Source organism: Apostichopus japonicus, chromosome 9, assembly GCF_037975245.1.
Source record: "Apostichopus japonicus isolate 1M-3 chromosome 9, ASM3797524v1, whole genome shotgun sequence".
NCBI lineage: Eukaryota > Metazoa > Echinodermata > Holothuroidea > Aspidochirotida > Stichopodidae > Apostichopus > Apostichopus japonicus.
In genome coordinates, this window is record NC_092569.1 from 23,126,901 (window position 1) to 23,139,779 (window position 12,879).

A 12,879-nucleotide genomic window follows, 5' to 3' on the forward strand; every position below is an offset into this window, starting at 1 on the left:
TTCAACAATTATTCCAAATTATCCTTGTCAGACCTCTTGAAGTCGTCAGACCAATGTATTAATAAACAATTCATAAAGTACCAAAGTCAACACGAAACACTACAGACTTTGGTGTAGGTATTTACAGTTGGATTAAATTGTTAATCATTTAAGCCCCTTTCATATTCATTTATATATGATGATTGTTATATAGTTTGACTTTTCCATCAGTAAAACCCTGCTTGTAATATATAACTACGGTGATTTACTGCCTTGTGATTTACTGTCAGCGCACATCGTAGTTCTTTCATCGTTTCGTCAGGGCATTAAAGAGAAGTGCAGGGTTTGACGGAAAATTAGAACCTCAATAAGTCCAACATTGGCTTCCTTTTTACACTGTTTTTCAATCCGTTTCTCTACCGTAAAGTCTTCTTTTGAATAAAGAAATAACTGATTTTATTTTATTTAAATAATATCTCTTTCTAAGCACGGCTATATAGCTTTACGGTATGGACTTGAACGCAAATCACTGTTGTGTTTCCCGAGAGAGATCACGAGGAGAAGAATCATATCAAGATGGCCAACTCATAGTTTGTACTGTACGATATCAGTACTCTCAATATCCGTGTTCACAGAGGTTTGACTTCCTTGTTCTTCTGTCTACCGACGCGCGTAAGAGGCAAAAATTAGCGTAAAGTAGGAGCAATAAACTATCATTTTACTATAATGCATTTTCCAAATGAGTTAAACAATGTTCAGTATCTTCTACCGTACATTCTAAATTACTCGATACAAGGTACGTTATGTCATCGACAGAGGTGAAAGTCATTATCAACTTGAAATCAGAGAAGGGCGAGTCACCAGAAAAGATTTCACTCTTTCGTCAAAATGATCAGCAAGTTTTATTCAATGTTCCAAGTTTTATTTTTTCTTTGGACAACTAGCTGCCTCGTTTTTCGTGAATCGGTAAGTTCTAGTACTTTTATATTTTTTTAATTCTTCGGTCATATGTCGTAGTATGGATATTTCAATGAATTTGCTCGGTAACAACAATTTTTAGTGAAGTTATGATTGTTCAAAAGATGGTATAAGATATTGGGAATGGAGACATCATAATTCTTCAAATTACAAATTTCAATTTTCATCTCTGTTTCGAAATAAAAATGATGGTCTGTATCAAAAGTGCGTGAAAATAATTCAACATAATAATAATAAGTGCAAAGTATATGTCAGTGATTGGAGATCAGGTATACATTATTCAAATTAAATTAAGTACTTTCAAGTTATTTTTAACTCCCCACAAAAGGTTTTTGAACTTGAAACTAAAGAAAATCTATCAAATCTTCAACAGCAATTCTCCTTTTTGACTATATTTTCACAAATCAAGATTTTTGTTTAAAAAGAAAGATATTCAAAAATCATTATATATTATATTGTTTGCAAAGATATTAGAAATTAGATTCAAATTAGATTAAATCTCATGCTTTCAAGTTGTTATGTTTTACATTTATCTTAGAAATTAAAAGCTTAAACTTTTACACGTTCTGCAATTTATTGAAGAAGCCACTATTCTTTATGTAAAATAAAAGTGTTAGATGAAAGATCGAATAATAAGGATGGGTTGTTTTTCAAATAAGAAAATTTATTTTAATATTAATAGTAACTTAGTAACGCTCTAGAACCATTTAAGACATAAACTTGTAGTGAAACATTCAAAGTTCTTTAAATATTATAGTTATAAAAGTTGTATAAAATATGAAGCTCATGTTGTTTTATTAATTCATCAATAAATTAACCTGTAAATGATATAGCTCCCTCACAGGTACAACTTCAGAACTTTAAATGATATCAGACATAATGCAGACTGTCATAAATGCAAGTTTAACCTAAAGTATTAAATCAAACTACGATATTTTCAATTATATTAATAGAAACGTTTTAGCTAAGATTTAGATGGCCATACTTTGAATAACTCGCTTCAGTTTCTTAACTTTATAATAATTAACGAGAAAAAAATGTTTTTAATTAAAATATTACTCTTTAAGTTTTCATCCGTCGACTTAAATTCACATTGAAACTTATTATTTACTATAATGCTACCAATTTTGTATTCCGAAGATAAAATATAAGATTTTCTTTAGTGAACAGTAATCTATTAATTTCAATTAAGCAATGAATACATAACAAAGTTAAATATTATTCACTTATTCATTTATCATTGAATATCTTAATCAGGCTTAGAAAAGCTAAGGATGACAGAAGTCAGAACGTTAACAAAACATGTTCTTCAATTTTAAATAAAAGAATAGACCAGCATACGTAAAATGTATCTCGTCGTTATATCACCAATCAAATCATATTTTGTGTGTAGCTTCAAGAAAGAACAATATTCTATAAATATTTTTTTTAAAAATTGTAAAAAATCAATGTTTTGTAAAAAGGACCTTTCTTTGTCACTTAAAGTTAAAAGTTCGGTGGCTAAATTCTTTTTTTTTTAATAAAACATTTTTGGCCACCAATGATTTGTCAAACATAAAACAGTCTCGTCGATATGAGTTTTTTTAAGGAAATTATTAATTCCTAATTAGTCTTGGAAATGAGACAAAACAAAATGAAACTTAGTCTAGGTAACGAAACAGAGGAAAAGTGTACTGTCAAATTAATTACTAGGAGTAAAGCGTTCAACCATATACTTGTAAGATAAAGTATTCCGCAACGTAATTTGCAACCATGTTAATGTAGGTCTATACTTATTCATATTTGATTTTACTTTCATTTAACTAAAACAGTATGTGATTTGTGGTTATGTTCGCGTATTGTTCCACAATTTCCCATCATGAAAAAATGTATTTATTTACAAACAAAAGTCACGAGATCCTAAGTAAATGAGTCAATTAAATTTCACCTTCTAAACTTCGAAAGCCATTGGCATTCATTCTTCACAACTGCCCCTTCATTGAATGTCTTAATCAGGCTTAGAAAAGCTAAGGATAACAGAAGTCAGAACGTAAATAAAACATTTTCTTCAATTTCAAATAAAAGAATAGACCAGCATACGTAAAATGTATCTCGTCGTAATATCATCTATCAAATCATATTTTGTGTGCAGCTTCAAGAAAGTAGAATATTCTATTAAAACTCAAACAAAAAATTATTGTAAAAATCGAGATCAATGTTTTGTAAAAAGGACCCTTTCTTTGTCACTTAAAGTTAAAGGTTCGGTGACTATTTTATTTTTGTTTTTATTAAAACTTTTTTGGCCACCAATAATTTGTCAAACATAAAACAGTCTCGTCAATATGAGTTTTTTTAAGGAAATCATCAATTCCTACTTAGTCTTGGTAAGGATCGGTATAACGTCATTATATTTTCAAATATTAAGTTCCTGTGGGACTTGCTTCACCAGAGCAAAGCTATGTCATTCGTAGGTGAGCTGCGAATTGCGACCTTCGTTTCAGGACAAAAAAAATATAGAAACGGACGAAAAGTGTACTGTCAAATTAATTACTAAGAGTAATACGTTCAACTATATACTTGTAAGATAAAGTATTCCCAACGTCATATGGAAACATGTTGATGTAGGCCTATACTTATTAATATTTGTTCTTCCTTTCATTTATCTACAAAAGTATGTGAGTTGTGGTTATTTTTGCGTATTGTTCCATAATTTCCCACTCTGATAAGATTTTTTTTATTTACAAACAAAATCAGGAGATCCTAAGTAAATGTAAAAGATTGATTTGTACTATAAATATAAAGAAAACACATATTTTGCTTAATTTCAATGAATTTTACAAATCATTATTTGTCTAATACTTGTATGAGTATTTATTATAGCTCATACAAAGAATTATGATTCGCGATCAATATATATTCTTGGTCCAACAGATCGTAACCCATTCCAGCAAATCTCTTATAAAAATGTTAAGTCCTAATTAATTGCGGTTTCGAACAATATAAGTTCCGATAGTTTCTTCTCGACTACTTACTTAAAGTAAAAGATTCCGGGATACAGAATACATTTGGAAAGACCTGACATCCAACTAAATAGGCTGAGACTTTCTTAAATATTCGAAAATTCAACATTCGTTGATTTGATCCTCTTTTTTTATGTCAGGCTCTTTAATAACTTAGATCACAGCGACGAGATGTTTGTCATTTAACACTGAAAGTCTATAGCTGAACATTGATACTTAATATATTGACGATACGTTTCTACATATAGATACCTCTGTTTATTCTTTTTAAGTTAGCTCGGCGATATTATTAGTTATTCGTATACGTTTCTTAAGCGAATATGTCATAGTAACTTTATAAATGGACCAGACTTTACTTAAAATGGATCACAACTAACAGATACACCAATCCCATACTCGTAGATAAATAACTTTTACGTTATTAATTATTATTTAAATAACAACACAAATAAAGTGATGCTTAGAAAAAATATCGAACAACCGTTAGATAACAAAAATCGAGGAAATTCTAATGCCAATTCTTGTTGATTTTACAATTTTCATAAAAATATCTTACCTATATTTTCCTCTGAATTTTCATACGCCATTTTCTATTGTGAAAAAGTATTTCCTTCTCAAAATAGACCGAAATTCCGGAGCAATGTTTGTGTTTTTTGTTGTTGAAAAATACAATAAGAACAATTCATTTAAAGAGAATGCCACGTACATCAATTTTTTTTTAAAAATGTCGTAATTTATTTATTCTGTAATCATTAGCTAAAAAATCTATACTTGAATTTGCTCTTTCTGGTTCCCTTGTCACTTTTTCAATAAAAGTGTTGATATGTTTTTACAACATTACCTGAAACTACATGTGCATTGTTCGATCTTTCTCACTGTATTGATTTCGTCATGTTTACAAAGCTGGTACGAAAATGTTAAATCCTCTTTCTCCCAAAACCTCCACCCCCTCCCCAACAAATAGTTTAGTTAAGTTTTCGAAAGTTAACCAAAAACCTTATAAGAAAATATCAAGATCTAACTAAAGTTACTATAATGATCTTGTTTCATCGTAGATATAAAACTAATACCGTGTATAAACGAAATAAATGCATTTTCGATTTAAAGGCCTAGTCAATTTGTTTCTCTTTAATATAAAATTTCGAATGAAAACAATATTGAGATTAATCTCTGTTTGGAAAGAACGACAATGCCTAGATCAATAATTGTATTGTCAAGCAGGAAGGTTTAATATTGGGGAATGCAAGTTAGCATTGTAGAAGGAAGATTTATCGTTGTAAAAACGTAAACACAACTGAGTAAAATCATTTTGATCTTCTAGTTTACACATGTAATTTGCATATTGATTCATTATGATTCGAGCGTTGTATAATGATCCCTCGGAGGTTTTATGAGTAATGATTATTTATGGTAGAGTTAGGCTGTTTATCTGAACCCTGTTTAGTGTTAACTGTGTCTTAAAACGGTATTTTACTAATATCTATATTAACACCTCTAAATAGATTCAAACACTACAGGCCTTGGCGATACATGTTTTCACTATCCGCCTCCCATTGTTTGAGAGAGGAATGTGTGAACTTGTTAGCGAAAATATTTTGAAATGGACAACTTGAAAATAGATAAAAGCGAGGCGAGTGTATGTGTCCATCACCCCCCCCCCCCTCTCGTTCCACTTATTTCAATTGGAATACATTTTCTTTCTATTTTAAAAGGAACCAATTTCAATAATTTCAATTTTCAATAAAAAGATTGTAGCACCCATATAGTAACCGACATTGTTGTGACCCCTAAATCTATCCAACCAGCAATCACTACTTGTTTTGTTAGTCGATGTATTCAAGTACGCTCAGCAAGTATTTCCATTAATACTTCTCAACGTAAATGGGACACATATTTCACATTGACTCGGAAATATAATAAGAACTTTTCTCAAAAAGGTTTGAAATCTTTTTCAGGCTTGATATCCAGAGGTCACTGACTCGAATCATGTTTTTATCCATAAACTTCTTTGCTCTATTCCGTTGTTTAAAACAACAAAGACACTTTCCTCTTATTACTTTACATATATGAATTTTTCTTTGGTTAGAGTGCCCAACAGACAATTGATGGATCTTCTAATGGAAAGATATTAGGTGAGTGATGCTTACCCCTTTTGATTCCAAACATGTAATTTAAATAAAATTTTAACCCTTGTAACATTACATTTATCATGTTAACTTTACCGGGAGTATATACACAGGAATTGGGGCGTGATTTGCGGAGCTTTGTCTGAAGTATTAGCAGACGAGAATAGAAGGTAATTTAAGGTGTTTACGGGCATTCAAGTTCAAAATAGTCGCCAGAAATTATGTCAGATATGTGTATTGAAGTGTTAAGTACGTATTGATCCGCATTGTTTCTTAAAGTCACATATTTTTGGAGAAGCAACGGATGTGAGTTCTTTCGAATAGTGTAAATTAAGAACGTGTTGTATGCTATATATGTAACTCAATGAAGAAAACGCAAAGTTAACAAATAATGAGGACAACTATATTTTTATATCATCACATCATAGGTCAATCATCATTTTTCTTCTATCAACAATCGACTTATCCGAGAGATTGCACAGAAGTCCAGGAGCAATGTTCATCCAATAACTCTTCCGGTGTCTTCATGATCAAACCAGATGGTTACCCGGAACCATTTGAGGTTTACTGTGATAACACTGACAGTTCCGGTGGATGGACGGTATGTCTTTGGTTTCTTGCTCTTGTATAAACAATTTCAAGACTGAAAAAAAAATGTTTACAGCCGCTGGAAGAGTAGTAACGATGTTTTTGTTTTCGGTGAACATGTTATATGTTTGTAAGTTACAAGATGGTGGTAATAAAAAACTTCGGTTTTTATTGAGTAATGATCAAGACGGATGTGCTGGATGCTTAAAATTTAATGCATCGAATGAAAGTGACTAACAAACCATTTCGGTAACGACTCTGTCCATAGGTAATACAAAGGCGCACCGACGGGTCCATCGATTTCAGGCGCGACTGGGACAGCTACAAGTCTGGCTTTGGGTTTCTCTCTCATGAATTCTGGCTCGGCAACGAGAAGTTGTCTTTTTTGACCAACCAGAAGAAATACCAACTGGTGATTAAGATAACCACATCAAGCGGTTACCTGATCAGGGTTTCTTACGATCATTTCCGTATAAGTGACGCCTTCAGTCACTTCAAGCTGGGCAACCTCGGCAATTATTCCGGAGAAAATACTGGTGAGTTATCACTAATAAATTAGATAACAATGCAATATCATACCCACATGTCTTACAATGCTTAGATATATGTGAAGATGTATTGTTTCGTGACGTCGTCAAACATTACATAATATGACAGATATGCAGGGTCATCTGGGGAATATCACTGACAAACCTCTCTGGGCCCATTTGGTACATCCATCTATGGTCAACCATCGTTTCGATAAAATAATACATCTGAACTTTACTTATCAAACACTTAATTCACTTCATATTGTTAAATACATTCCCAGTAACATTAATGTTACAATAATTCCAAGTAATTGTATCTTACAGATGCTATAACATTCTGTCCCAGCAATATGGACATTGATAACTGCAGTACCGCGTGTCAACGAACTTGTGAAGCTCCAGGGATATGTCAGGATGAGGTCTGTGCTGATGGTGAAATCTGTTTTTGTCCAGATGGATTCTTCATGAAGGAAGCTGACTGTGTACCTCGTGAACAATGTGGATGTTACATATCGGAAGGACAGACGATCGTACCAGTAAGTAGAGGAGTAATCCATTTCAGAAAAGCAAATCGATCCTTTACTTTTATGTAGGAACCGATCATTACTACTTTCCTCTATTTCGGTCGATCAGGTGCAATAATAAAAACTTAATTAAGCCGTTACTGCCGCATTGCAGTCATACGGTAACGAAGGTTTCCAATTTCATATCTTGGCTAAAAGAGAAGTACGATTTGATATATCTTGAAATGTGGTAGGTTTAATAATGATTTTCTAAGGAGAGGGCAGCATATGACGATATCAACCAAGTATGAAAATATAAAATGCGACTTTTCTTATAGGAAGGTGAATTTTTCGTGAATTCTGGATGTACAAGAAAGGGTGTTTGTACTAACGGACTGATCATCTGGGATGAAGGTTACGCATGCAGCCCTAAAGCGGAGTGTGGCGTACGAAATGACATAAGACAATGCTATTGTGCAAATGGCTACAGAGGGGACGGTGTAATATGCACTAGACCACCTAAAGATTGTCAGGAAATTTATGATGATGATAGTGCCAGCAAAAGCGGTATATACAGAATCAAACCAACCGGATGGACCAGGTCAGCATTTGAGGTCTACTGTAACATGACTGATGGAGGAGGGTGGACGGTAAGTAGCAGTCTGACACGCGTTCATAATATAATTAATATATGTTAATTGTCAAGTTTGACGATCGGATAAGTCTAAAAGATTGATCTTTCACTGGTATGTATCGTAACATAATTTTCAAAGGACGACGTAAGGAAGCCCTAATATCTCCTAAATGGGGGTTCAAAGTGATATTGTCGACCTGGTCGAGAAGCATAAAAAATAGCCGGTAAAGATCTATCTAATCAAACATCGAGTAACTCATACTGATAAATATCTTCTTCTTTTTTTATTTCATTGGGAGGAGATTTTCATACTTCACGAAAATATTTTAAATCAAATTTATAATGAAAAGCTCTTGATATTGATAAAACAATTTCGTATTGTTCACAGTGCTCGTTTGACATTATTTGTGTTTCCCTTTTCATTATTTCCTCATTGAAGGTGTTACAGCGTCGCCAAGATGGTAGTATTGACTTTTACCGCAACTGGAGCAGCTACAAAGTTGGTTTTGGCAATCTTTCAACTGAATTTTGGCTGGGAAACGATAAATTGTATTACTTGACAACACAAAAGAGATATAGAATCCGAATTGATTTAGTGACTAGAGAGTATAATTCGTACTACGGCAAGTTCGATTTCTTCCGCATCAATGATGAGAGTGACAACTACCGACTGTCGGGACTTGGGACTTACAGTGGAACCGTAGGTGGGTACCATTCTAAATGTGTATGCTCTAGTTGCGTATGTGTTTCAAATAGATCTTCTTTCCTTAAATATTTTTGAGGATTGGTTGCACTATCGGATTTCAACACCTAACAAATCTGTTATATTCAAATTATGCACTGAGCTAATCGAGAGATTCATACATATATATATATATATATATATATATATATATATATATATATATATATATATATATATTCATACTACCAATCGGTATTATTTTCTTCAGCATATATCAATTTATGCAAAATAAAACACATTAGATTTGCAACATATACACAATTTTAATCAAACATATAGTATCAAAGAAATAACCCCGGAAACGGGTTATTTTGCTCATAAAATAGTAATAATAAGCTAGGCTTAAAATATTTTTCGTGATAAACAGGAACACGATCATATCTGAATCGCAGCAAGAAAGGGGACTATATATATTTAATTATTTACCACAATCATAAAGTGAACACAGCTGACAATATCTACTTTTCTTTATATGATGTACTTCGAGAAGAGGTTTGGTTACTATAATGATTTGATTTGCAGAATTTGCAGAAAGATAATGAAGCAGATTGGAACTGTTTCCATATACGAACAGTAAACAATGGTTCAAACAGCGTTGGAAGTAATTGCATGGTAATTGAAAACTGAATGAAGATATTTCGAAGGAAATATTTCTAGCGGTGACTGTCTTAAGCCGACAAACGTGAATTTAAAGAAATACGTACATGCCACTTTTTACATTACAAAATTACAGACATTTAATAAAACATGTGTGACATTAAATCGTCCCGAGGAAAAATTATAAGAAAAGTCGAAGACAAAACGTATCTATCTCAGACACCAATAAATATTCAATGGGAGGGCTATGGGCTTTTGCATATTTTTACCCTACTGGACAGTATCGCCGTACTGCATTTCACATTAATCGCATGATGTTGTTTATTGCGGTCTATTGATATAAGGCTATACAGTTAAAGGAGCTCCTCGACATGCATTTGATGTCTAGAACAATTGAACAACTGGCTTTCTGTTACCATTGATAATTCTGATCAATAATTACCAATGATGTATGTTCACAACAATGCTTCCACAATAATAAATTTCAGAAATTATGTCATAGTGATACAATTATAAAACACATGGAAATAATAACATAATAAATATCAATAATGATAAATGAATAGAATGTGTCTAGACCTTAGTCCTTAGTAGTCATAACAATTTGATGAATTTTAACAAGGCTAATGTCACCTAACTGAAGATCAGAAATAGAAATGGTGCATATGAATAAATAACTTAAAAAGTCTACAAACCAAAATATTTAATCAGATATATTCTTGTGAGGAAATAAGCCTTATCTCTCCCCCCCCCCCTCTTTCTCTCTTATTATGTTCAACCCTTCTTCAATTGTTAATACATCTGATGTATATGTATATACGCTAGCATGACATGCTGTGCTTCATTCTATTCCACAGATGAGAGAAGCAGTCCTGATGGTAAATTCTTGCGTTATCACCTGAATCACGAGTTCAGTACCAAAGAGAGGGACAACGATGCTTATAGTAATAACTGTGCGGTTAGTTATCACGGCGCATGGTGGTACGATGATTGCTATTATTCTAACCTCAACGGTGACTACCACGCCAGTTTAAATAGTGATTCTAGCATCTATTGTTATTATATCCCAGGACCGAATTATAACATCAAATATACTGAAATGAAGATTCGTCCAGCTTAACCTGATAAAGGACATCACTACTGCTAAGGTTTTACAAGTAACAACTCATAAAACGAAGAATAACTGAAATTTCCGATCGTTACATTTAACGATTTACGATTTGAAATAAATGTTACATTTAACGATTTACGATTTGAAATAAATATTATATTGGATTACATTACGTGCTAAGTTGCAAAACACATTTTAAGTATCAAGATGACATTCTAGAATGTTCTTTTTCTCGTTTCTCTTATGCGATAATTACCTCAAACAAGTAAAATGTAAATGTCAATTAATAAACGTGATAAATTATAAACAGTCTTTGTTTTTTTTTGTTTTTTTTTCACATGCATGACGGTATATTATAAAGAGCCGAACCGCATCAAAGAATGTTAAAGTAAAACAGTCAATAAAAGCGATACTAAGATTCTATAAACTCCTAGAGAAGACACATCTATTAGCCCTCACAACTGACCAGTTTTGGAGAGGTTGAAGCGATATAATAACAGATGCAAATATTTTAACAAACTGGTATATAACTAAGGAAGCGGATATTGCCACAATATTTTTGAAAAACGATGAAAACAAGTTGACGGAATTTACGAAATACATTCGAAGTCACGAAATTTAATCCAAATTACGAAAAGACTTTCGATATTACAAAAAGATGGGCTTTTTTTGGCAGCATTACTCTTTAGTATTAAGCGCTTGTAAATGAAAAGAAATGAAACTGAACCCTTACTGAAGGCACAACCACATATAAGATACTATTGAAAAACATGCAACAGAGAATAATTGAATCCTCATAGGTTTACTATTAAGCACGATTAATATAAACCGTTTACCGAAACAAGATTACAATAGCACAGATTATTCTGCTGCTTTATATTTAATGTAAGATCTATTTTCCTTATGCTCTTCTTCATTCGTTATATGGATTCAATGTAATCTTGTCTTTTCTTTTGTTTGTATACATTGTAAAAAGATAAAGAAAAAGGAAATGTATCATATGACACATATAAACAGTAGGGCAATGGAATATCCAAGGAATTTGTTGCTAATTTATTGTGTGTATCACAGTTCTGACAAAAGTCACAGCTACGTTTAAAAATAAGGAAGTAGTATAGGCAGAATTTCGGTTTATTTGTTAAACACGATTGTCATAAGTCACTAACGTTCTGAACTTACAGTTTTCCGTAACTGCTTGCCTACACTCTCGCAACCACAGCCTGCATATCATCAAGTTAAAGTCTGGAAAGCTAAAGGAGAAATTTAATACAAGACAGTGAACTTACTGATTGTCTTTTGCAGCCAGAAATATTAAACTGAATTATTTTTTTGCTGTCAATGTAAATCAGTTCTTGTCGAAAATTAGACAACTTATAGTGAATTTATCGCTGAAATTCGCCCCGCATTGACATATTGATCATTATCAGTCGCCGTTGCGTCTGTTTTAAGTTAACCATAAACATAATTGAAGAGGTGACATAATATTTTAATACTTTTATTTTTCGTTTTCAAATCAGCAATCCGTTCATGTCTTATATGTTTCGTAACGAGTAAAGACAGGGATGCTAATTTCAACATAAATGACTGGACAAGGATAACACTGAAGAAATTAGTGCGAAGGGAGCGCCTCGGCGCAAATTCTTTATCGGGTGGGGGCAAGGGGAGCCCAAGGGCCGACACACATCAGAAATCTTCAAGTTTGCTTCTGTTTGGTAACTAAATTAATATTTCGGTCACACATATATTTTAACAAAAGTCACACCTGGCAATTGTTTAAACTTAAATTAAAAAAGACATCAATTTAATAACCGGGCGTAACTTGGAACCTTTACAATGATTGATAAAATCGAATCTTAAACCAAAAACGGAAGCATTCTCAAACTATACACACAGATAGCATCATCTTGTTTTACAGATGTCTACAACATGCACACGTATGGATCATTAGTAAATCTAAAAGCACCATAACGTATCTGTGCACATTCAATTTATCGAAAACATAGAACCTATTAATTAAAGATACTTCAGAGCCGTAGTCAGAGTAGAATATGTAGGAGGCATTGGAGTGAAACAGTATGTTTCTTACAAG

At 32.6% G+C, this 12,879-nt stretch overlaps 1 protein-coding gene across 1 annotated transcript in view; it reads left to right on the top strand.

The window, feature by feature from the left end:
- The window catches only part of LOC139974004 (uncharacterized), a 222,187-nt gene extending 211,090 nt beyond the window's left edge, over positions 1 to 11,097 (top strand). Inside the window, exons 3-8 of the mRNA XM_071980916.1 lie at positions 6,511 to 6,683; positions 6,939 to 7,206; positions 7,525 to 7,736; positions 8,042 to 8,353; positions 8,777 to 9,041; positions 10,537 to 11,097. Coding sequence (XP_071837017.1) covers positions 6,511 to 6,683; positions 6,939 to 7,206; positions 7,525 to 7,736; positions 8,042 to 8,353; positions 8,777 to 9,041; positions 10,537 to 10,799 — 1,493 coding nt within the window. The 3' untranslated portion in view covers positions 10,800 to 11,097. The remainder of the gene's footprint in view (positions 1 to 6,510; positions 6,684 to 6,938; positions 7,207 to 7,524; positions 7,737 to 8,041; positions 8,354 to 8,776; positions 9,042 to 10,536) is intronic.
- The last annotated feature ends 1,782 nt before the right edge of the window (positions 11,098 to 12,879 follow it).